The sequence below is a fragment of the Oryx dammah genome, unplaced genomic scaffold, assembly GCF_014754425.2.
Source record: "Oryx dammah isolate SB20612 unplaced genomic scaffold, SCBI_Odam_1.1 HiC_scaffold_19, whole genome shotgun sequence".
Lineage (NCBI taxonomy): Eukaryota > Metazoa > Chordata > Mammalia > Artiodactyla > Bovidae > Oryx > Oryx dammah.
In genome coordinates this window covers 35,087,401-35,114,518 of record NW_024070203.1, presented here as the reverse complement: position 1 = coordinate 35,114,518, position 27,118 = coordinate 35,087,401, and the positions used below count along the sequence as shown (strand labels likewise).

General features: G+C 38.1%; 1 protein-coding gene across 11 annotated transcripts in view; it reads left to right on the top strand.

Annotated features, from left to right (window-relative positions):
* TMEM68 (transmembrane protein 68) overlaps positions 1 to 21,655 on the top strand; it is a 33,959-nt gene extending 12,304 nt beyond the window's left edge. For all 11 annotated transcript variants that reach the window (XM_040261238.1, XM_040261232.1, XM_040261240.1 and 8 more), the window contains 5 exons: positions 6,473 to 6,640; positions 9,595 to 9,788; positions 15,871 to 15,931; positions 18,001 to 18,140; positions 20,058 to 21,655. In XM_040261238.1, the coding sequence (XP_040117172.1) occupies positions 6,473 to 6,640; positions 9,595 to 9,788; positions 15,871 to 15,931; positions 18,001 to 18,140; positions 20,058 to 20,174 (680 nt within the window). In that variant the 3' untranslated portion in view covers positions 20,175 to 21,655. The remainder of the gene's footprint in view (positions 1 to 6,472; positions 6,641 to 9,594; positions 9,789 to 15,870; positions 15,932 to 18,000; positions 18,141 to 20,057) is intronic.
* Positions 21,656 to 27,118: the final 5,463 nt, after the last annotated feature.

Below are 27,118 nucleotides of genomic sequence, written 5' to 3'. Positions count from 1 at the left end.
AGTGATTTTGTGGACTGTCTCTTAATTTAGGTATGATGTTTTTCATAATTAATTTGAAGTTGTGCATTTTTGACCAGACTCTCACTGATGGTGCATTCTCAGTACATTGTATCCAAGGTGCCTGATATTAACACGTGTTATTACTGGTGATGGTGACTTTGATCACTTGGTTGAGGAGGTGTCTGCTAGGTTTCTCCACCACAGAGTTGCTAGTTTTTACTTTTTAATTGATAAATGTCTTGGAAGAGCTCCTTTAAAGCTATGTAAATAACCTTTCTCTTCAAACAAGATACTAAACTTTTCTGAACTTCATTTTCCTCTTCTATAAAATGGGTTGTGTAAGGATTCATTGAATCTTGATATAAAATACTTAGAATAATTTCTATTATGTAATAAAAATTCAACAAATGTTAGCTGTCATAATTATAGAGCATCTTGTTCCAATAATTTGGAAAGCACTAAAATACATCACTTGCCTCTTGGTCATTATTAAGTTCAACGTCACACACCTACTGTGTTCAAGATTCCTAGTATTTTCAAGGCACATTTTTAGGCTGTCAAGGTTTTGACTCTTGTTGCTAGCAAGAAATGCATTCTGCCATCCAGTGTCTACACACAGGTATATCTACTTCATCAAGTGTGTAGAGACTGTCTTCATATGATCTGCTCTGTTTTCTGTCCTGCTCTGTCTTATTTAAAAAGAAAATGCTGACAGTAACTCACTAAAGTGATTGCACAACTCAGTGAGTGGATGGCCACAAGCATTTGACAATCTCAGGTGCAGGTTAGCCTGGGCACACCTCTGGTAGGAGGTGTGGTGAGGGGCAGGGACACAGCCGCCCTCCCCTGCTCCCCTCCCCGCTACTGTGTGACCTTGAGTAGTTGGTTATGTGGGTTTTGCTTCCTTGGGTTTCCTCATCAGTGCAGGAATTCTGTGAGGACCATATGACATAATTACTATGGGTCCAATACAGTGCCTGGCAGATGAATACTCAATAAGTGTCCATTCCTGTTTCTATGAGACAAAAGTGAAAGCACTATTCATGGAGGAAGTAGTTCTTAAACAAGGTTTTGAAGAATGAGTGGGGAAATAACTGAGTAACTATTTCACAGAATCCACCTGCAATGCAGGAGACCCTGGTTTGATTCCTGGGTCGGGAAGATCCACTGGAGAAGGGATAGGCTACCCACTCCAGTGTTCTTGGGCTTCCCTGGTGACTCAGTTGGTGAAGAATCTGCCTGCAATGCGGGAGATCTGGGTTTGATCCCTGGGTTGGGAAGATTCCCTGAAGAAGGGAAAGGTTACCCACTCCAGTATTCTGGCCTGGAGAATTCTGTGGACTGTATAGTCCATGAGGTTGCAAAGAGTCAGACATGACTGAGCGACTTTCACTTCACCTCACTTCACTTCACACCATTATATTTAAAAATTAAATACATAGTTTTTTTTGAAGGGAAAGAGAAATGATCAAAATTGGTTCAAGAAGGAGAGAGAAACAGAGCAGACCAATAATCATACAATAAATATTGAAACAGTGATCAAAGTCTATACCCTCCTCTCTTCACAAAGGGCTGAGAGCCCACAAGTTACACTAAACTTTTAAGGAACAGATAATGCCCCTCTTAAAGTGAGAGTGTAGGAAAAAGTGGAGTTAAACAGTTTATTTTACAAGGATAGCAGAACTTTGCTATCAAAACTAAGGAGAACACAAAAGGGAGATTTGTAGGTCAGTCTCAAAGTAATTTTATAAAATTCAGTACTTATGGTAAAAAAAAAACTTAGTAGGTGAAGACTAAAGGTACTACTTTAATAAAGTTCCAGAAATATTCAACAAAACTGATCCACATTAGAGAAGTGGTAAAAGCAACTCCCATAAGAAGGAAATAGGACAAGGCTGCTCTCAACTTTTACTATTTAACATTCTCTAGGAGCTCCTGGAAATAAGTAAAGAGATAAGAGGCCTGAAAGAACTAAGCGAATCCACTTACTAGTACTGATAAGTTTGCTTAAACACAAAATCACATAATACCAATAATCATTTTTAAAATGGAAATAAAACATTCTATTTGAGACTAAATCTAACATGTAAGAACTTTAAGGAGAAACTATATGCTTTACAAATGGAATTCAAAAACGTTGAAGTGGATACAAGGTCTCAGTGTAATATAGATGTCCCTTCTACAGCCCATACTCCCAGTTCATTTACTAATTCAATATAACTGATTTTTCATCAACTTCTAAAATTCATATAGAAAAGTAAAGGATAACCAAGGCAAATTGGAAATAAAAGAGGGCATTTCCCTCTATCATATCAAAAGCATCAACATTTATCATGATTAAAATTACAGTGTTGGTACAGGGATTATCACAAGTAGATCAAACATTAAACAGTTAAAAGCATGAATGTAGTAAGTGATAAAAGTGGTGTTTGAGGTCAGCGTGAAAAGACAGGAAAATACTTGATGACCTTCAAGTATGGAAGATCTTAAAGAAGATGCAAAACAAAAGCTATTGAGAATAACTGCAAACTGTGTCAAAAGATGGGGCAGATCAGGGTAGGTCATTTACAGCATAACATCAGTTCAGTTCAGTCGCTCAGTCATGTCCGACTCTTTGCGACCCCATGAACCACAGCACGCCAGGCCTCCCTGTCCATCACCAACTCCCGGAGTCTACCCAAACCCATGCCCATTGAGTCGGTGATGTCATCCAACCATCTCATCCCCTGCCATCCCCTTCTCCTCCTGCCCTCAATCTTTCCCAGCATCAGGGTCTTTTCCAGTGAGTCAGCTCTTCGCGTCAGGTGGCCAAAGTATCAGCTTCAACATCAGTCCTTCCAATGAATATTCAGGACTGATCTCCTTTAGGATGGACTGGTTGGATCTCCTTGCAGTCCAAGGGACTCTCAAGAGTCTTCTCCAACACCACAGTTCAAAAGCATCAATTCTTTGGCACTCAGCTTTCTTTACAATCCAACTCTCATATCCATATATGACCACTGGAAAAACCATAGCCTTGACTAGATGGACCTTTGTTGGCAAAGTAATAGTAAATTAAAAAATCCAATTTAAATGGTCTAAGCATGTGGTCTGAAAATGACCTAAACATAAATGTCAACAACTATGACAGATTCACAAGGCCCCTAGTAATTATGAAAGTGCAAATTAAAACTTATGCTAAGATATCATTTTTACTCAAAATATTGGCAAAAATTAGTTTGTTGACTTTAATTAAAGAGTAAGAATGTAGAGACAGGGACTCTCAGTGCCTTTAAGAAAGTACTGTAGTGCAGCCAGTCAGGAGGACTATTCGGTAGCTTCTGTTATAATTTAAAATGGGTGTATCATATGGTCAGTTGCCCTTACTATCCAGTTGTCTCAGTATCCAGTCTAGTGGTAAACTCACACAGTGTACAGGATGCATATAAATGAATGTTCATTGCAGCAATTATTTGTGAAAAACTGGAAACAGTCCAGTTTCCCTAAATAGGGAAATGGCTCAATGAACTGTGATAGGAATTCATTATGGAATACTTTATAGCCATTAAAACATCATCAATAAGAAATCACTACATGTGTTTATCAAGTAGATGTCCAAGATGCATTGTTGTGGGAAAAGAACTAAGATTCATTATTATAATCACAGTAGGAAAACCACCTGTGTTCAAACATGCAGACACCCTGGTACTGAGTAAAATGCAGGGTGTATTCAGGACCAAAAAGGGGTCATTGTTGTTGGGTGAGAAGTATGTGGAAGGATGAACCTGGAAAGGTAGACTGAAATTAAGTTGTGAGGCAGTTGAATGCTGTGCCCAGCCAGGAGTTTGCCTTTATTTTGTAGGTACTTTTTAGGTCCATTTGCTTTCCTGAGGAAGACCCAAAAGGATGGTATTGTCATTTTACCATAGTGTGTAGGTGTACAGCCTTAAAAACAGGTTTTTGGTGTCACATTTGGAAGGGATCATCTCTTAGGAGATTAGCCCTACCTGAAATTATGGTGCATGCTTGCCTGCTCAGTTGCTTCAGTCGTGTCCCACTCTTTTCAACCCCATGGACAGTAGCCCGCCAGGCTCCTCTGTCCATGGGATTCTCCAGGCAAGAATGTTGGAGTCGGTTACCATTTCCTTCTCCAGGGGATCTTCCCCACCCAGGGATTGAACCTGTGTCTTTACGTTGAAAGGGGGATTCTTTACCACTAGGCCACCTGGGAAGCAAGGTGGTAGGCAGTTATTTATTACATAATAAATAAATCCCTGCGAGTGAAGGTCTGGGGGAAACCAAAGAATCTGGGAAGTTCTTAAGATCAAGGCGCAGAGTAGGAGAGGTAAATAAGTATGCATTTCACGGCATAAAACAAGAGAGCCACGTTCGTCACAGAGCAGGGCTGTTCTTGGGGAAGGGACCCAGACCACTGGAAATGTGCACAAACGTGCATATGTCCAGGCCTCCTCCCTGAACAGCGGAGGGATGGACGGTGGCAACAGCCGTCTTGGAGAGTTACCTTTCTCTAAAACACACAGAATGTGGTGACCAGAAAATAGAGTCCGAGGGAGGGAGGAGCAGGTAAAGCGCCCCAGCATTTCTATGAAGGCGGGACTGAAAGTGCTCCATTAGAGGCTGTCACGTGGGCAGCGTGGAGGTGGGACGCGCCCTGGTCCATGTGACACAGGAAAGAATGTGACATCACTTGATGGGCCTTTTTGGGGTCTGAAAGGCCTTGACAGTGTTTGACCAGTGTGACCATCCGCTGGTGCTTTCTGAGCCAGGGGCGGTATGACGACATCCATGCTTCACGATCAATGCGGTTGAATATTGGGGCTTAAGGTTTAGTGGAAAGCTGGTAAACTGAATTTTTCTGCTTTCAACCCGGTGATTTGGTAATATGCAAGCAGTTCAATTAATTGTCAATTCTTTTAAAAGAAAATTATTCTGGAAAACAAAGGGGAAGCTAAGGAATAGTCTGTATAGATTCCCTTAAAGAAGTATTCTTTATTTCTTAGAATGTCTGCTGGGACAATCTATCCTTTTGATAACTACAGGCAACTTCAGTGACTGATTCTAAGTAAATTGAATTATTTGAACTAAAATTAGGCAATTGGGAAGAAATGTTAAAAGTACAGAAACACAATTTTGAAATATCATTAAATTTAATTTTTAAAACCATTCTGTTGAGTTTATTTGATATATTACCAAATAATTTATTTCTTCAATACTAGAATCAGTTGCCACACTTAATCTGTTTGGTGAAGATATTATGTTGTTGTTTAGCCACTAAGTCATGTGCGACTCTTTTGCGATCCCGTGGACTGTCTGCCAGGCTCCTCTGTCCATGGGATTTCCCAGGCAAGAATATTGGAGTGGGTTGCCATGCCCTTCTCCAGGGGATCTTCCTGACTCAAGGATCAAACCTGAGTCTCCTGCATTGGCAGGAGGATTTTTTACCACTCAGTTACCTGGGAAGCCCAAAGATATTATAAACTACTTTAAAAATGAATCTGTTAAAATTTATACCTAAATATTTAGAGTTTAAATGTTTGTTTCTTAGCAAATCTAATAAGGGATGAACTGAAGGAAAGAAGCACACTGGCAGTTTCAGATTTCTGTATTCTGGACACAGTGTCTTTCCTGTGTGAGTTGCAACCTTGGGTCAGCAACTCTGTGTGGGAGAATCTGGCCACAGGAACTTGCTTTTCCTTCTCCCCTTTAGTCACTGAAGACTTCCTTCCTTTTTCTTTGGGCCTCATTGCCCTTGGCTTTGGCCTCTGGATGCTCCCATTTTCTCTTTGCCAGGTCCAGCTGAGGCTCTGGTCTATAACAACCACCCCTGGTGGGGAGAAGGGAGGCAAAAGCAGGTCTTAGACCAGGGCTGGGATCACATGCCTTCTCCTGCACAGTGCCATTTCCCACCTCCTGGGATGAAACATGCAGGGTAGTTTTTACTGACATATGTGTGGAGCTTATCTCAACCTTTTATATGTGTTTCCCACAGTCCACTCCCAGCACAGAATTGTGGGAGGAGAGGTGAGGGCTGGCATGTCTTTAGTCCCACTCATACTACAGGAGAGAGATTTTCTTGACATTCAGTTCAAATCTCTCATCACATTTTTTTTCTCCACATGCAGTAGTTAGATCCTATAGAGTCATCTTTGTTTTGAATGAATAGAATGGGAAGAATTTTGAAGAATGATGTATATGTATATATTTGTTGTTGTTTAGTCACTAAGTTGTGTCCGACTTTGTGACCCCATGGACTGTAGCCCGCCAGGCTCCTCTGTCCATGGGATTCTCCATGTAAGAATACTGGAGTGGGTTGCCATGCCCTTCTCCAGGGGATCTTCCTGATTCATGGATCAAACCTGGGTCTCCTGCATTGTAAGCAGATTCTTTACCATCAGAGCCGCCAGGGAAGACTTAGTATAAATAGACTAATGTTAAATACATTTCAATTGTCTGTGCTTTGTTTTTCTAACAGGTTATGAAGTTCATGGGATGGAAAAAATACCAGAAGAAGGACCAGCACTGATCATTTTTTATCACGGAGCTATTCCCATAGACTTTTACTACTTCATGGCTAAAATTTTTATCCATAAAGGCAGAACTTGCCGAGTAGTAGCGGATCACTTTGTCTTTAAAATTCCAGGTAAACTTTCACTGTAGCTGGTGATAGAAGAATATTTAATGAACACGACCAATTATGTGACAGTCTGTGTATCTTTGAGTTCTCTATTAATAGTATTACATGGAAAATCTTTTTGCCTTTTTAGGGTAGCACACTTGGAACTCCAGTTTGGGAGTATCTGTTTTAGGTAATATATCTAAATATAAAAACATTATGGCCAAAAATATTATCTAATTTCTTTCTTTATTAACAAGTATTTAGTCATTATTTTTCAAAGTTAAATCCTAAAATAAATTATAACTTTTGCCAAACAATTAATATATATTTTGGTATAGAGCGTAGTTAACTTTTCATATGGTGAATTTTTCCGTGAGCTATTGATTTGAGAGTTTACTTCTACAGTAATCAGGGTTTGATTACTGTCAGTTGGATAGCAAATGAAAATTAGTGAAATAAGCTAGCCAGGATATATTTTGTTTTTCCATAGTAACATAATATTGTCTCAAAAATCCTAATCTATATAGCCTATTATGTCTCTTATCATATTTGACTTGTGTGGTAGAATTAAAACTCTTGAGCTTGAGGACTACATTCTTTTTAATATTCATCTTCCTAAATGCTTTGTGCCTTTTAGAAAAGATTAATAGGGAGACTTGTCTAGTGGTCCAGTGGTTAAGACTCCATGCTTCCACTGCAGGGGGAACAGGTTTGATCCCTGGTCAGGAAACTAAGACCTTGCATGCTGTGTGGTGTGGCCCCCCAAAACACAATAAAATAAAAATAAAAAGATTAATAGGAAATTCCCTGGTGGTCCACCAGTTAGGACTCTGTTTTCACTGTTGAGGGCATAGGTTCAAACCTGGTTGGGGAACTAACCCACAGGCCATATGGTACAGCCAAAAAAGAAAAAAAAAATTAGTAAACTGAATGGTTTCAAACATGATAAGAATTTTAAAAGAATCATTCTAAAGTAAACTCACTGAGATTTTCTTCTGTCACTAAATTATTGGGAACAAGCCAAGAAAATTTATAGCATGTTTTCTGGATTAATAAAAGCAAAAGCCAGCCCTCAACCAGCTAAGCCCCAGGCAGTGCATGAAATAACAGTTCACTTACTGCCTTTCACAGACGTGGTTAATGCTTCCAGTATCCCTGTGTCACTAAAAAAGCCATCTTTTTTTATACACAAAGCACTTTGTGTGTAAAGTAAGTTGGCTATAAAAGATATTTCTTTAGAAAGTAACGTGATCACTTTATAATAGACTTGGAAACTAGAGGAAATAACATCATTACATGGTCTTATCATGCTAACATGTACCCAGTTATCATTTTTATGTATTTTGCTTCATTTTTAATTTGTACTTTTTCATTTTATGTAAACTATTTTGTGTTCTTTTAAAAAAAATGAATGCAACATTAACATTTTTCCATGTTTTATAAAGAACATTTTTAATATATGACTAAAATATTTACTTGTTTTCTCTTATGAAACATTAGATTGCTTCCATTTTTTTAAATATACAATAGAATGTGAGGGGCTTCCCTGGTGGCTCAGCAGTAAAGAATCCGCCTGCAATACAGGAGCTGCATAAATTGTGGGTTTGATCCCTGGGTCAGGAAGATCCCCTGGAGGAGGAAATGGCAACCCACTCCAGTATTCTTTGCAGTCCATAGGGCTGCAAAGAGTCAGACACGACTAAAGCGACTTAGCATGCATGCAATAGAATGTGAATATTTTTATTTAGCATTTGACTCTAAAGTTTTCCCCCTTTATAATCTTTATGATCTTATAATATTTTATTAAACCTTCCTTATTTATTCATTTACCTTGAGAGTGCATTGAGTGAAATCAGTGAGCTTTTAATAGAAGATAAAAATTATTTATTCTCAGTAATACTGATAATCTTGCCTCAGACCCTTAAACCTATGAGCAGTTTGGCTATTCTGCACAGTTTTCACTCTCCATCCACACATGTCCCAGTCTCGCAGGACTATGTTATGAACATCAGTCCTCTAAATTTTCAGTTTAGGTTGGTTAAAATATTTAATTACTGATAGGATTGTTTCTTTCATCCATAAGTAGTTGTAATTTGAAAGACTGTACCATATTAAGACTGGAATGAATTGTTCCCAAGTCAAACAGTAACATTATTAAAAGCTCTTGGTGATATTGCTATTATTGTTGATTTAAAAAATCTTACTGTGAAATTAGCTGTATGTAACTTAATTTTGGGGGCTTCCATGGTGGCTCAGATGGTAAAGTGTCTGCCTGCAACGCAGGAAACCCAGCTTCGATCCCTAGGTTAGGAAGATCCCCTGGAGAAGGAAATGGCAAACAATTCCAGTACTCTTGCCTGGAAAATTCCATGGTCGGAGAAGCCTAGAAGGCTACAGTCCATGGGGTTGCTTTTAGTTTGGATAGATTTAACTGCGGCCTGCCAGTTTCGGTAGGTCCAGGTCAGTTAGATTCATGTTCTCCTCAGTGACTCTTTCATGGTGTTAATGGAAGGTTAGATGGGTGGTTGCTGACCCCTCTCATAAATACTGTGAACAGTGTTTGCCTATGACACACACTGGAAGAGCTTTAGACTAGACACACCTGGACTGGAATCTCTGCCCTGCACTTTGCCAGATGTGTGCCTTTGAGCAAGCCTCTCAATCCTCTGAGCCAATGTTCCTCCTCTGCAAAATGGGGATAAAAATCCCTATTTTCCTAGGTCCTTGGGGGTTTTAATTGAGAATTTGAATATGCAGCCAGAGTTATAGGTGATCATGAAGGAGGTGATCAATAAGACATTGCTATTAATTTACCAGCAATGTTGATCTTAAGAGTTCCTGTTGGTTTAAAAAAAGTAAAAAAATAATGTACTGATTTAAGTATAGAGACTACATTATGTAGATTGTGAAAACTTTTGTTCTCAAAAAATTGGACAAGAAGTGCTTAAGATGTATCTTCATGTTACTATATCTTACAGGGTTTAGCTTATTACTTGATGTATTTTGTGCTATTCATGGACCAAGAGAAAAATGTGTTGAAATCCTGCGGAGTGGTCACTTGCTAGCTATCTCACCAGGTGGCGTTCGGGAAGCACTGATGAGTGACGAGACCTACAACATTGTGTGGGGTAATCGGAAAGGCTTCGCTCAGGTTGCAATCGATGCAAAAGTGGTGAGTTGTATAAAACTGATTATTAAAGGAAAGCTAGGTCAACTTTAAAATAAATGCTTAAGTTGCCAAAGTATATCAGAATTTAAATCTTGTCTTTGTACTACTTTAAAAAGTAGTGTATGTAACTCATAACAATAGAGAAATAGTCCTTGTGCATGGGAAGCCATCTTTACAAAAATTCAGTCTGAGAATTTGCGAATACCTAGAAAAGCTTTATTTTACACTTCAAAATCCAGCTTCTTGTATTCAGATTTATGAAATTTTTGTATTCCTTCAGTTATACTTTTTCATGAGTCTAATTAGTCCAGTTCTGTTGACATATTTCGGTGATGGCTGTTAGTTGGTTTCATTATAATCCTTGTGTCTGTGACCAATTTATAACAATAGAACTCAAATAATACATGACTCCTACCATTTTCATCAGCAAATGTGATCAGCTCTCTAATAGTAGGAATAAAGATGAAAATAGATATTGGTATAATTTAGAGCTTTTAGAAAAGAATGAATTTGTCAATAAAGTGACGGTTCCTCTGGGAGTCACTGTAATTGTTCTTAGTAAACTGGAGAATCAGAATGTCATCTTGTCCTTTTCTTTTGCTTTGGAAAGTATTTCTCAGCTTTTTGGTCTCCTTATTGTGCTTTGTCCTATGAAACACTTGCTACTTACGGGATGTTTCTTCTTTGTTTTTTCTTTATTTTCATTTTAGATTGTCTATCAGAAAAAGAAATCGTGGCACTTGCCAAGGTGGTTTTCTTTTTCCAGGCCAGTTAGTTAGAGACTGCTACCTATACTTTCACGTTTTTGTTTTTGTGTGTGTGTTTCCATTGCTGTCATGTAGACACCAGTTTAGACCCTTAACTTGACTGTTTATTTTGCAAATACAGACCTTTGATTCAAAAAGAAAGGATTATGGATGTCTCCTTCTAACCCAAAAGCAACACTTAAGGAAGAATAGACATTTTTCCTTTATTTTTTAAATCGCAGAGTTACGATAAAATACATTGTGTGCTATTCTCTACTGTACATATTTGTATATGTAACTCCTAGAAGATAGTGCTCTATCAGTGTGATCTTGGTGCGAGTTAATGTACTTGGCCAAGTGTTCTATAATGGACCACATAAAAATTTAAACACTATTGTCCTACAGTAGGTTATACACTTCCTTAGGACAAAGCCATCTTTTTATAGTCTGAGCTCTGAGTACAATGATTAGCACTCTGTGTATTTGTTGAATTGATTTTGTAAACACAATATTAAACACAGTAAGAAAGGAGCCTTTTGAATTTAAGTCTAGGTTAATAGTATTACTGATACAGAAAATTAATTTATAGCCTATTTTCCAAAAAATCTTATGTATTAAGATAGAAAACAAAACTTTAGACTTTATGAATACTGTGGATACAAGATGATATATGCACAGTTATTTAGAAATTAAGGCAAATCAGTATAAATGTACATTGAGCCAATGATAAAAGCTAAAAGCCTAGCTCAATTTTCAGGTTTATATTTTGAGAGAATTATTTCTTCCAAGGTATAAGATAAAAGCTAGAAAAGCTTTATTTTACACTTCAAAATCCAGCTGTAAATCTATTGACAAAAATAGATTTGGAATCACCCACATTGATCACGGGACTCTAATTCCTCATCCTTAAGTAACAGTTTTAAGGACCTTTGCCTGGAAGAAGGCTTGATAGAAAGAAATTACATGGAGAAAGAAACCCTTTCATCAATCCTTGAGTTTCTAGATAAATAAGATAACCTAGATCATTTAAGGATTTGGTACAAAACTTGAGAAAATTTAATGAACAGTCCTTTACAAGTTAATCAATAAAAATCTTTAACGTTGCTGGCTTACATCATAGCACTGTATTGTTGATAAGTCTTGCATCACCCCCAACCTTTCTTAGCACTTTTAAAGGCTGTGCATTGGTGCTCTGCACAGTAAGTAGGTGACGTATGTGATTATTCCAGTGTTGCAGATGAGGAAACTCAGGCACAGAGAGACGGAGGGACCGAAGCAGAGCTTGCAGTTCAGGACGGCAGGCAGCCAGTGCACTTCACAGTGAGTCCACCCACCCTGAGCTTAGAGGTCCTTCCAGGTCCAAGAGGGAAGCCTTTCAGTCGCATGTGGACATAGCTGTAAATGGCACCAGTAACTTATTTAGAAAAGCCTTTGCTTGGTCTCACAGAATTACCATAAACTTTGAGTCAGAATTTAAGACAGTTGTTGCAGGGTTAGCTGCATTTAAATTGTATAATAACAAAGTAATGGAAATTCAAATGAAAAAAATCTAGATTGTCAATGGAGGTCCACAGAATATTGATAGCAAGTATTTAAGGTTCATGTGAAAATTATAGGCTTTTTGGTATAATCTAAATCACTCTTATTTTCTGAATTCCTGAGAATTCCGACTTTGTTGAGAATTTTTAGGTAACATTATACCAAATAAGTTGGGATAAAAATGAGGCTGTGTACTCTAATTGGAAAACAGGTAACAGACGTAAAAGAAGATAGCATTTGTTTCAGTAATATTATTTATGTGTATTATCTTAATCTATAAAAAACCTTGAGATGGGATAATTCTTATTATTGTCCCTGTTTCATACATGAAGAAACTGAGGTGTAGTGAGTGACTTGCCCAGTTACATTTTTGTGGCAAAGACTCCAAGACCACTGTATTCTGAATACACAGTCTCTCCCTCTCACATACATGTACAAATTGTTAACATACATTAACAATTTGATTCTAGGTTACTGATGCAACTACCTTGTTGTACAAAGCGTCACAAAGCAAGGAATGAACTACAGTACATAGTTGTAATAACGGTAATGCTTGTAGCTGTAAGGCAGCAAGCTTGACCATGAATTTAGAAACCACAGACCCAGGGTACAGCCTGGAGTACTAAGTTTGTAGGGTAAGCTTTTTCCTGTTTAGTGTCTTCTAGAAATGCCCAGCCTCTGGAGAGTTAGCCATTAAAGGATGATAATGCAACTTAAAGAGCCTTTTGATGAGGGTGAAAGAGGAGAGAGAAAATGCTGGCTTGAAACTCAACGTGAAAAAACAAAGATCATAGCATCTGGTCCCATCACTTCATAGAAGGGAAAAAAGTGGAAGCAGTGACATATTTTATTTTCTTGGCTCTGAAATCATGACGGACGGTGACTGCAGCCATGAAATTAAAAGATGCCTGTTCCTTGAAAGGAAAGCTATGGCGAGCCTAGTGCATGTGTTCTAAGTTGCCTCAGTCGTGTCTGACTCTTTGTGACCCTATGGACTGCACCTCACAAGCCTCCTCTGTCCATGGGATTCTCCAGGCAAGGGTACTGGAGTGGGTTGCCATTCCCTTCTCCAGGGGATCTTCTGGCACATGGATTGCATCCAGGTCTCTTATGTCTCCTGCATTGGCAGATGGGTTCTTTACCACTAGCACCATTTGGGAAGCCCCATGACAAGCATAGACAGTATATTAAGAAGCAGAGACATCATTTTGCCAACAAGGGTCTGTATAGTCAAAGCTGTGGTTTTTCTAGTAGTCAAGTACAGCGTGAGACTTGGACCATAAAGATGGGTGAACACTGAAGAATTGATGATTTTGAATTGTGTTGCTGGAGAAGACTCTTGAGAGTCCCTTGGACTGCAAGGAGATCCGACCAGTCCATCCTAAAGGAAAGTAACCCTGAATATTCCTTGGAAGGGCAGATGCTGAAGCTGAAGCTCCAATACTTTGGCCGCCTGATGCGAAAAGCCCACTCATTGGAGAAGACCCTGATGCTGGGAAATATTGAGGATAGGAGGAGAAGGGAGCGACAGAGGATGAGATGGTTGGATAGCTTCACCAACTCAATGGATGAGAATTTGAGCAAACTCCAGGAGATAGTGGAGGACAGAGAAGTCTGGTGTGCTGTAGTCTATGAGGTCACAAAGAGTCAGGCATGACTTAGTGACTGAACAACTACAAATGCATCCTGAAGAATCTTTGTAAAGTACACCCTTCAATACAAACTTTGGGGTTAATGCCAGTCAGTAGATGTAAATCTGGCAGAACTGGTTGGAGAAGGCAAAGTGGTATATAAGTGAGCTGGAAGTTTTCTGTTCCTTTTTGGGCATCTTATCTTCTCAACTCTGAAGACATTATGCAACTATTTAAAACATTAGTATTCCAGCTGTTGCTTTATTCTACAAAACTAGTGGTGGTTTTAGAAAAATCATAATCTGGATTTTTTTTATAGAAGAGTCAGTCTACTTTGTCTTAGGTGTTAGTTTTGTGAATGAACTCCATCAGATTTTAAATTCTTCGTCTGACTGCTTTTCTTTACATGACTTCTCTCTATCCTAACTGGTTTTTAAAATGCCTGCTTGTCTGTTTCCTACCCTTTGTTTTCAGAGAACACAAGCGAATTCCTCAGAATTTTCTTTCTGTTCTGTCGATTCATTCCTTCTGTGGTTTGTCCATTATACTGTCTGTTAGCACCTACTTTTTCTGGGCAGTGTTCCAGGTGCTGGGGATCCAACTGTGAACGAAACAAAGTCTCTGCTGTCGGTTACAGAGATAATAAATAAGTGATCAGTTAGGTATATGTGAGGGAGTAAGTTTTATGAAGAAAGCTGTGCCTGCAGTCTCTTTCCTTCAGCCCACCACTTTTTACTGCTTTCCAAAGCTGAAAAGGAACAGCTTTTTAAATGTCAGCTTATGTAAATGTTTCAAGCCCTGCTCACTAAGGCAGGTCACTCTGATTTAGCAAATGCTGATGGTACACTGTAAGTGAAGTGACACTCGCCCTTCCCCACCAATTTTATCTGTTCTAAACATCATTTAATTCAGTATGTTTTGTGTACATTTTAAAGTATTTTATTCAATTTTTTATCTACTTCAGTTTCACTATGGCATAATCTCCTTACATGGTCCTTTGCTACTTAATCCATTATTTTATGATTAGATAAGGCCTCCATTTTAAGTGAGTGAAGTCATTCAGTCATGTCTGGCTCTTTGCAACCCTGTGGACTGTAGCCTGCCAGGCTCCTCCATCCATGGGATTTTCCGGACAAGAATACTGGAGTGGGTTGCCATTTCCTTTTCCAGGGGATCTTCCTGACCCAGGGATCAAACCTGGGTCTCCCACGTTGCAGGCAGACTGTTTATCATCTGAGCCACCAGAGAATCATATTTAATCATTGATATTCACGGAAAAATAAAAACCATGAACTTGTGAACAGATATCCTCCAAAATTAATGACATGAAGAGTTTATATACACACACACACATACATACATACGCTTTTCCTGTTTTTTTGGTGTTGAGTCTTATACATGGGTTTCCCTGGTGGCTCAGCAGTAAAGAATATGCCTGCCAGTGCAGGAGACGGGGGTTCGATCCCTGGTCTGAAACATCACCTGGAGAAGGAAATGGCAACCCACTCCAGTATTCTTACCTGGAGAAACCCATGGATGGGGAGCCTGATGGGCTATAGTCTATGAGGTCGCAAAAAGAGTCAGACACAGCTTAGCGACTTAACAACAATTTATGTAGTTTTTGTTGATATTGAACATTTTCAGATTTGATAAGCTCACCCCCCAAAAATGGTGTTTCACTAATTTCAGGAAAGCATCTTGCCAAAACTTGTTATTGAAAATTATAGAAATTTCCCCATAGAGAGGATTTCTGTCTTGTAACTTTTTCTTCAGTGAGCATACTATTCAGTACCCCACTAAAACCAGTTTAATTATCATTCATTTTACTCAATGACATTGATGATTACTTTAATCCTTGAGTTTCAGGAGTTCTTGAGAATGATAGCAAAGTTGGCAAATGAAATATTGCATATTACCACTAGAGGGTAGTGTTTCCTATATATATATATATATATATGTGCATATATATAATATGTGCATATATATATATTTAGAAATACCACGTTAATTTTAGTCTATAAATCACACTAGTGATAACAGTATGTTTTTATTTTTTAAAATACCTTAGTTTTGTGACTTAAACAGGCCCTTAAAATTTTACAATAGTGACTTAATAGAGACATCAAATGGATTAATGTATTTACTTTTTAATTCAAATTCTCTCTTTAGCCCATTATTCCTATGTTTACACAAAATATTCGAGAAGGATTTAGATCACTTGGAGGAACAAGTAAGTTCTGATTCATATGGTTTTTTAAGTATAACTGTAATATTTAGAATGTAATATTTTAAATATTTGGACTTTTAAACTATAAAGAAACCTTTTGAATTTATTTTAGAAAATGCATATGCTATTTAGGTGTTTTTCTTTTTTAAATCTAAGTGATAACTGGTTCTAAGTGATAGCAGTTCTAGGTGTTAAATTTTTGTTGAGTCTCATATATACTGAAGATTATTTATCATGGGCTTTAAAAATTTTACAGTGAATTTTCTAATTCTGTGTTAAACCATATTGTTGAGGTTTAGAACAGACTTATGTATTACCCAGACTACCTTCCTAACTCATTCCTGAAGAAGTTACAGCTTTAAAAATGGATGACAACAAAATACTGAATTAAGATTAGCAGCCTAAGGAGATACCATTTGCTTTCATTTATTGCTGTTACTTCTTGTTCTTTTTATTTTTTTGAACCATGATAAACTTACCTCAAAGAGTTCTTTTTGCCTACCTTTAATTTTTGATAAAAATAGCTTTGAACCTAGCTATAGGAAGGATCGGAGAAGGCAATGGCATCCCACTCCAGTACTCTTGCCTGGAAAATCCCATGGACAGAGGAGCCTGGTAGGCTGCAGTCCATGAGGTCACTAAGACTGAGTGACTTCACTTTCCCTTTTCACTTTCATGCATTGGAGAAGGAAATGGCAACCCACTCCAGTGTTCTTGACTGAGGAATCCCAGGGACAGGGGAGCCTAGTGGGCTGCCGTCTGTGGGGTCTCACAGAGTCGGACACGACTGAAGCGACTTAGCAGCAGCAGCAGCAGCAGCATAGGAAGGGTAGCAATTAGATGTGCTTTCTGTTTGGAGTTTGTTGTTGGCTTATTTATTTTTATGAAATTTTTATGGTTTGTTTTGTACCCTGTGGTTTCTGTATTTGATTATGTTTTGTACCCTTAGCACTGTATTGTTAGTTCCTATCCATATATAAATCTCATCCTGAAAACCCTGAACTTCTGTTGTCGCTTTTATGTCTAATGTTGGTGTATAGTTGATATTATATCATGTTTTCTTAGGTCTTTTTTTTTTCAAATGTGAAATAGGAAGGCAGGTTGATGTGATGTTTAACCTTTGTTGTATAATTGTTCCTTCTAATTTTCTTTCAGGTCATTTCTTTAAAATTTAAGTTACATACCAGAAATCATTCCTAACTTTGCATACCAGAAATCATTCCTAATTTTGTTCCTTTAACTATAAAGTGGTTTTAAAATTTTTTGACTGCCTTTTTTACTTAAAAGTTGAATATCTCAAAAATTGATGTGTAGTAATGTATTATTTTGAGTACTACTCTGGGTCTTATGGTATATTCTGTGTTTCCACATATAAACAGTGTTTTAAACTTTCAGTACAATTCATAATTGTATAGTCCATGTTCCTTGCCTTTTGTGAATTGTTTTGTAGTCTTAGCCCATCAGTTTATTTTACATTACTACCACTTTTAATCTTGCTAAATTTCACACTTGGTCCTTAGCACTAATAATTCTTTTGCCTAATTTATAGTATTTTTAGTCTTAGGTTTTCAGTGTATTTTGGTCTCATGTTTATTTGAATTTATTTTATGGCTCCATTTTTGCTTTTATTCATGTAAGTCACGTATTTCTGAGCTTCTGGACTGTTTAGCCTCTAACGTTTTGTTGCAGTCTTTATCCTATTTTGCAATAATAGTAATTGGTTTGTCTTTTAAAATTCTTATTTTTTGAAAGCTCATCTCCACTCCTACCCCTCATTAATAGACCTTATTTATTGAGCATTTTTAGGTTGACAGAAAAATAGAGCAGAAGGCACAGAGGGGCCCACACACCTCACCACCCCCCAGTTTCTTCTGTTACTGGCATCTTGCATTAATGTGGCACATTTGTTACCATCAGTGAAAAGCTCCCCTTTAAAAAAATTGTTGTGTTAATTGCCAGGAGATGATACTGGTTGCCACCTTCCTTGAAGTCTTACATAATTCATTTGAAAGATTACAATTATATGCTTAGAATATGTAACAATTAAAATGATTTCATTTCCTTTAAAACAGGGCTGTTTAGGTGGCTTTATGAAAAATTCCGCTATCCATTTGCCCCCATGTACGGAGGTTTTCCTGTGAAGTTGCGCACCTACTTGGGTGATCCCATTCCATACGACCCAAAGATCACAGCAGAAGAACTAGCTGAAAAGGTAAATTATTTCTTCTTTAGTTTTAGGACATATTTTTACTTTTACTGAAGATGAACTCATTAATTCCACAAATGTGTTCTGGATCAGTGGTGACTTTTCCCCCAAGGGACATCTGCCTGTGTCTGGGGACATTTTTACTGTCACAGTGGACAGAACTCAGGAGGTGGTGGTGCCCTTGGTGTCCCGTGGGTAGAGGTCAAGGACGTTGGTAGATATTCTGTGGTGGGCAGGGCAGTCCCCACAGCAAAGAGCTGTTCTTTTTAAAATGTCAGTACTGTTGAGGTTGAAGTTCTTGGCCCTGATAATTAAAAAGTTTTGTAAGTGATGTTTAGAAGAAGAAAGCTTTGACCTCCATGAAAAGAAAGAAATTGCCTTTGTCTGGTAGAAGTACCTTGGGAGGAAAACGGAACCTTGTTTGTGAGTTTCCACGTCAGGTTGTCCCAGTGCTGCTGTTTGTGTGCTCTGTGACTCAGGCAGGCCCCACCACCCTCCTCTAGTCTAGGGGAGAGAAACAGAGCCCACTCACATGTACCCAGAGGGTCACAGGTGACTGATCACGTTCATTGTTGAAAACTGTCTGCCACCCAGTAAGTGCTCCGTGGATGCTGGCTACTGTTGTTATCCTAGGAACATACAGCCCCATGTAGAAGTAACTAAATTGATGTTTTTAAGGTGATTTGTTACCACAAGGGGGCTTCCCAGGCGGTTCAATGGTAAAAGAATACACCTGTCAATGCAGGAGACATGAGTTCAATCCCAGGGTTGGGAAGATCCCCTGGAGAAGGAAATGGCAAGCCTCTCTAGTATTCTTGCCTGGGACATCCCATAACAGAGGAGCCTGGTGGGCCACAGTCCATGGGGTCACACAGAGTTGGACACGACTGAGCATCTGAGCATGCGCGTGAGCACGTTAGCACAATGCTGTGCGTGTGGCTTGACTTCTCAACCTGAGCACCACTGACATTTTGTTGTGGGCAGCTAGAAAGGGGTGAAACTTCAATGAGCTCGCCAGAAAACTTCCTACTACTTTTTTCCTTCTGATTTTCCCCCCCTTCGGTTCTTTTTAGTGTTTACTGTGTGTAGGGCATTGCGGTGCACAATGCTAGAAAAATGCTAAGGTGTATCTTAAGGTATAGAAAGTTGCCATGAGGACAGTATCTGTAATTCCACTGTAATGAAGTGAATGTAGGAAATATGGCTGAGTAATATATACCATTATATATATGTACCACAGCTTCTTTATCCGTTCATCTGTTGTTTGACATTTAGGTTATTCACATGTCCTGGCTATTAAAAACGGTGCTGCAATGAACACTGGGGTACATGTGTCCTTTTGACTTATGATTTTCTCAGGGTATATACCCAGTAGTAGGACTGCTGGGTCACATGGGGGAGGAGAGGGAGGGGTTATATGTACACATATAGGTGATTCACTTTGTTATACAGCCAGAAACTAAAACAGCATTGTAAAGCAATGATAGTCCAAAATAAAATAAAATAAAAATTAAAGAAATGCTATGCACCTTGAAGAGTCACTGCATGAATGAAAGTTCAAGAACCTTCTGTATTAAACACAATTTGCAACATTTTGTTATTTTTTGTATGCTTAGAATGCTGAAAGGCTTTTGAAGCTAAATTAACAGTATTACATTAAAAAATAAAACTAAGAAGTCATTCATTCTGAGGATTGATAGATGCTAAGTTTGGGAAGACTTCTTTAAAGTACTAGTGTATTAAAAAATATATTAAAGTATAAATATAATGAATAATAAATAATTATTTATTATTAAATAATAATAATAAATAAAGTATTATATTAAAGTATACTATATTAAAGCACTAGTATATATCCTTACAAACTAAATATCTACATTGAAAACTAAAAGAATAACGGCTTTTCTTTTGCTTTCTTGATAGACGAAGGATGCTGTTCAAGCTCTGATTGATAAGCACCAAAGAATACCTGGAAACATAATGAGTGCTTTGCTAGAACGTTTTCGTAACAAACAAAAGATCAACCAGAAGACTCTTTAATACATTTATATTAATCTGTTTGTATCTATAGGACTGTATTCTGAATTTTGTAGGTTTATAGTTAGTATTTTTTTTTTTAAATCACGTGAAGAAGCATCTTTCATTGAACTTGTTTGCTTGAAATTCTGTTGTCACTTTTGTTTCTGCAATCAGTTGTGTCAAATTTAAACAATAACTCACTACATGCATCATAATTCAGAAAATGATCATGGTTCTTTTTATAATTTTCTAATCATGTATTATAAACATAGATCCTTAAATCTATGGGCTTCCCTGGTAGCTCATCTGCTAAAGAATTTGCCTGTAATGCAGGAGATCAAACCAGGTTTGATCCCTGGGTCGGGAAGATCCCCTGGAGAGGGGAATGGCTACCCACTACATGCCTCATAATTTGGAAAATGATCATGGTTCTTTTTATAGTTGCCTAATCATGTATCCTACACATAAATCCTTAAAGTTAAGTTTATCAATAATAGCAGTGGAGGTTAAACAAACATTCCTAAATAATGCATCTAAGTTTCTGCATCTCTTGCATTGAGCTAGTTTTGCAAGATGGCATAACCTAGGGTTTTAGTACAGATGCTTAAGTTAGAGAAAAACAAGCTCTTTCCTCTGCCTCTCATTCCTTTCATGACCTTCAGCAAATCACATATTTTTGTGCCTCAACAATTCACTTTTTAAAAACATGTTAATCCTTTGGTGAGGAATATTGTTTTAACTCTTTATATTTGCTGTGATTGATATCCATAGAATGGAAATTATGACTGTATAAACTAAACAATACCAAGATCTTTTAGAAGTTTGTGTATTTATTTTGTCCATAGGATGTTTAAATTATTCCTTCAGGTATGATGTCAAGTTGCCAAGCAACAATGAAAAAGTTGTATTGTTTTTCAAACTGAGTAAAACAGAAATTAGGGAAAGTAAAATTTCTAATCATTGTGATTATTCTTTTTAGTATTATATTTTTAATGAGAATCTGTAGACAAGCCATAAAAGGTATGCTCTGCGTTGTCCGCCCTGTAATATGGCATCTAATAGTGTCAGGTTAGAAATCACAGTCATGCCCTGCATCTTGTACTTTAGAAGCTGATTCTAGGCTGATGACAGCCCCGGGAGAAAGCTCTGCTTTTCTCAACATCCTGGCTCATTCAGCTTGACTCTGCATCCAGACGGATGGTTTACTGTTTCAATAAAAATATACTTGAATGATGAATTTATGTGAACATAGGGCTTTCTGAAAAATTAATGGGTTTTGATTTGTTGTCTCTTTGAAATCTGAATTTAAAAGTATTTAAACAGAATACTACTAGGAATCAAATGCAGTATGTCCCTCTCCCTTTTTAAGATATTAAATTACTTGGATTTTTGTATAAACTTTTGTATAACAAGTATGTATGTATGATATGTGTAATGTATGTAAAATTAAGAAAAATAAAAATAAGTAAAGCTGAAATGCAGTTCCTGTTCTTGTGAGATTACATATGTGACATTTTTTTAAATTTAAACTGATTTTTTGTTTTACTATTTATGCTTTTCTCACCTATAGTCATCTTCATCAATTTCAGCCATAATGAATAAAACTGACTTTTCCATGTAATAAGTATATTTTAATTTCAGTGAAAAATATCAACTAATTTGCAGCTTTTTTCCCCTCTCGAGTAGTGAGCAGTGTCTTTTAAAAAATTCATCAATATTTCCAGAATAAAGGAATAAAGGGTAATAATATGAATGAGAATAATGGTTTTTTGGCAACTATTGGGTTTTAAAAACTGAAGAAAGAACAACATTCATTGCTAATGTAGCAAAAGCCATTTTTTTTTTTTACAGTATTAAAGTTTTACTGCCTTAAAACTTTTTTCTTCTCTGATACTTATATGCAGAGTACATCATGAGAAACGCTGGACTGGAAGAAACACAAGCTGGAATCAAGATTGCCGGGAGAAATATCAATAACCTCAGATATGCAGATGACACCACCCTTATGGCAGAAAGTGAAGAGGAGCTAAAAAGCCTCTTGATGAAAGTGAAAGAGGAGAGTGAAAAAGTTGGCTTAAAGCTCAACATTCAGAAAACGAAGATCATGGCATCTGGTCCCATCACTTCATGGCAAATAGACGGGGAAACAGTGGAAACAGTGTCAGACTTTATATTTGGGGGCTCCAAAATCACTGCAGATGGTGACTGCAGCCATGAAATTAAAAGATGCTTACTCCTTGGAAGAAAAGTTATGACCAACCTAGATAGCATATTCAAAAGTGGAGACGTTACTTTGCTGACTAAGGTCCGTCTAGTCAAGGCTATGGTTTTTCCTGTGGTCATGTGTGGATGTGAGAGTTGGACTGTGAAGAAGGCTGAGCGCCAAAGAATTGATGCTTTTGAAGTGTGGTGTTGGAGAAGCCTCTTGAGAGTCCCTTGGACTGCAAGGAGATCCAACCAGTCCATTCTGAAGGAGATCAGCCCTGGGATTTCTTTGGAAGGAATGATGCTGAAGCTCCAGTACTTTGGCCACCTCATGCAAAGAGTTGACTCATTGGAAAAGACTCTGATGCTGGGAAGGATTGGGGGCAGGAGAAGAAGGGGACGACCGAGGATGAGATGGCTGGATGGCATCACGGACTCGATGGACGTGAGTCTGAGTGAACTCTGGGAGATGGTGATGGACAGGGAGGCCTGGCGTGTTGCTATTCATGGGGTCGCAAAGAGTCGGACACGACTGAGCGACTGAACTGAATTGATACTCAGAGAAGTATTAACAAGAAGGCTGTCTCATTTAATACAAAGTCTTTATCTATGCTATTTGAATTTAAGTGCCATTTAGAAGAATGAGGGGGCTTCCCTGGTGGCTACCCTGGTGGTAAAGAATCCGCTTGCAATACAGGAGACCCAAGTCCGATCTCTGAGTCAGGGAGATGCCCTAGAGAAGGGAATGGCTCCCGACTCCAGTATTCTTGCCTGGAGAAGCTCATGGGCAGAGGAGTCTGGTGAGCTACATTCTGTGGGATTGCAGAGGCACAACTGAACTGTCACTTTCACTAGAAGATTGAAGGAATGTGACGAAATATAGACAAGTAATACTACTATTGCTAACATTATTGCATGATAATAATAGATCTAAATATGAGACCCTCTGAAGTTAATGACATTTATGAACCATTGAAATAATAGATGTTTACGGGGATAAGTTGGGTGTGTTTTGTATATATGATTACTATTTTTAAAATACATTTTTTTCTTAATGTATATTTTTTATTGAAGTATAGTTGACTTACAGTGTTTCAGGTACATAGCAAGGTGATTCAGTTGTACATATACACATATATTTTTTTGAAATTATTTTCCATTGTAAGTGCTTACAATATATTGACTGTAGTTTCCTGTGCTATACAGTAAACCTTTGTTGCTTGTTGCATATCTATTTTTTTAAATTAATAGTCTAGCATTCTATTCATACTAAATGGATGACATCTTTAAAGAAGCCTTGAATGCAGAATTCTAAGGCACACCTGTGGTCTTTCTTCAGAATGCACTATGTGTGTGTGTGCACGCTCAGTTGTGTCTGACTCTTGGTGATACCATGAACTGTAGCCCTCCACTATCCTCTGTCCATTGGATTTCCCAGGCAAGAATATGGAGTGGGTTGTCCTTTCCTTCTTCCGGTAAAATATACTTTTGTTACTTCTTTGTTGTGGCAAAACATACACAGCCCAATTTATAATTTATTAAGCTCAATTCTTCACTCAGGATGTCCATCTCCCCAGGAAACTAAGCGTTAAGTTAATTAAGATGACAGTTCTGTGTTTCTGGTCTGCATTTAGATCAAGTTCCATGTCATTAGAGGCTTCCCAGGTGGCTCAGTGGTCCCATCTGCCAATGCAGGAGACAAAGGAGATGTGAGTTTGATCCTTGGGTCGGGAAGATCCCCTGGAGGAGGAAATGGCAACCCACTCCAGTGTTCTTGCCTGGGAAATCCCATGGACAGAGGAGCCTGGCAGGCTACAGTCTGTGGGGTCACAAAGAGTTGGACACAGCTGAGCAACTGAGCTTGCACACCCGTGTTCTTAACAAGGGTGACGAGGAACCCTACATGTTACTACTCTCCCTTTTTTCCTCTTCCTGTCACTTGATTTTAGTCATACATGTTTTGTTTTGTTTTAGTTTTTCTACACCTCGCCCCCACTTTTCCTCTGCGTAGGCACACAATGCCCTCAACCCCTCCAGCTTCCCTGGGCTAACACTTGTTCAGCTAAACACCTGGTCCACGATAGTCTTCTCTGTCCCTCTGCAGGTTTGGGTGCCTTAGGCTTCCTTTGTTTGTCATTTGTCTCACTTGTAATGGAGTAGACATTACGTAATGGAAGCATGGTAGCACTGCGGTTGAGAGCTTGGGTTCCAGACACAGCCAGACTGGGTTTGAATGTCGCCTCTTCCACATCTTAGTAGGAAGAGCGTGGTTAACTCACATCACCTCTTCAAACGAACACCAGATGTAACTCGCTTGGCACACTGCTGGCATAGATACTGATACACGTCATATTGTGTGCATCCTCAGCCATGTCCGACTCTTTGCGACCGCATGGATTGTAACCTGCCAGGTTCCTCTGTCCATGGGATTCTCCAGGCAACAATACTGGATGTGGGTAGCCATTTCCTTCCCTAGAGGATCTATTCGACCCAGGGACTGAACACGCATCTCCTGCGTTGGCAGGAGGATTATTTAAGTGTATGTGTGTGTGTATAAGAGAGAGAGAGAGAGAGAGACAGACAGACAGACAGACAGACAGAGAGAGAGTATTTATTTGTTTGGCTGCATTGAGTCTTAGTTGTAGCATGTGCAATCTTTAGCTGCAGCATGTAAACTGTTAGTTGAGGCGTGTGGGATCTGGTTCTCTGACCAGGGATCGAACCCAGGCCCCCTGCTTTGGGAGCATGGAGTCTTAGCCATTGGATCACCAGTTAACTCCCATTATTATTAGTATCAAGAATCAGCAAATTAAGAGTCGTTGACTCACTGACTGTTGAGTCCTTGCTTCCTTGGATATTACTTAGCATATTATAAATAGTTACTGAATAAATGAGTGTATGAGAAGACTAAAATATTTTCTTGGGATAAAAAAAAATCACTTGACTGACTTCATATAAAAAAGCAATTTAATTGATTTGTAGAAAATGCACCCTTGTATTTAAATCCCAAGCAAGAAGTTCTACTAGTTAAATTAGAATCAGTTCAAAAATAGTTTGCTTTATTGATAAATCAAAAAAGTCTTGATTCCCCTAAAGATCAATGTCCAGGACTACATGAAAGCTAGAATGTAGACAGCAAATAAATTCTCTGTGTAAAATGTATTGTATTGAGTTTCCTGCAAATCGAATCTAGGAATTGTTCGTTTCATTGATTGGTGCTGCCATCATGAAATGCTATAAAGAGGGATCTTTCAAGAGTTCCAGGAAACAATTAAATGGATTTTGTGAAACCTGTGTGGGATAACTTTGGGAAATGAACAGTGTTTTCTCTGTGTGTTCAAGACTGCAAAAGAATAATTGGCCTTAAATTTAGGCAAGTGTGGTATTGATTAAGTTTCTTGAGCCTCAAGCTGATGAAGTGCTGTAATAGGCTGCACAGGGAGGTTGTGAATCCCAGAAAAGTTTTTTTTTTTTTTTTTTTAAAGATAATACTACATAAAAGACACATTCCATCCATTTCCTCCTAGAAAAAACTTTACTTTCCCTCCTCCACCAGGGTCACATTTGAGCGTGTATTCATTCTTTCTTTCCTAACTAACATGGTTGATGCTAATTTTTATGAAAAAGATGGTTGACAAGATTTTGTTTTTGCATTATATCGTATTTATCTTGTTTTCATTTATTTATTTGGCTGCACTGGGTCTTCGTTGTGGCACTCGAAATTTTCAGTTGTGACATGCCAACCCTTAGTTGTGGCATGTGGGATCTAGTTCCCTGACTAGGGATCAAACCCAGGCCTCCTGCATTGGGACTGAAGCATCTTAGCCACTGGACCACCAGGGACATCCCTATAGGTTCACTCTCTGGTTAGGAGCTAAGATCCCATATGCCTCACATACAAAAAAACAAAATATGAAACAGAAACAGTGCTGTGAAACTCAATAAAGATTTTAAAAGTAGTCCACATCAAAAAAATATTTTTTAAAAAAGAAAAGAGCCTTGATTCACAAGTGAATCCAGTGGCCTGAGCCTATTGATTAAGTTTGAACTCCAACACGAGACAGTCCATTGGTATCTTTGCTCTAGAGATTTTGCTTATTTAAAAATTTTTTTAACCTTTATTTTTTCCTTTACTAGACTGCTGCTCAAAATAAATATAACTTTATTTTTTCTTGTAATGAAAAGTGAAAGTGAAGTCGTGCCTGACTCTTTGCGACCCCCATGGACTGTAGCCTACCAGGCTTCTCAGTCTATGGGATTTTCCAGGCAAGAGTACTGAGTGGGGTGCCATTTCCTTTTCCAGGGGATCTTCTCGACCCAGGGATCGAACCCGCGTCTCCTGCATTGTAGACAGAGGCTTTACCCTCTGAGCCACCAAATAACACATTAATAGAAATAAATCCAGACAATACAAAAAGGTGTAAAGTAAAAATGAAAATTACCACCACCCAGAGAAAAATCTTATTAACATTTTGATGTGTGCCTTTTCATATTTTTTCTATGCATATAAAAATGTGATTATATTACAATGCTGTTTTGTAATCTTTTTATTAAGCATAACATATCAGGAGCATTTTTCTTTATAATGAATATTGATCTTCATGATTATTTTTGAATCTATCATAACAATAGCCATGCATTGGCTGAACTATGATGTATTTAATCAGTTCCGTATTGAGAATTGAGAAAACACGCTTTTCACTTTTTCACTATTATGAATAACAGCATGATGAACATATCTGTACATGTAACTTTGCCTT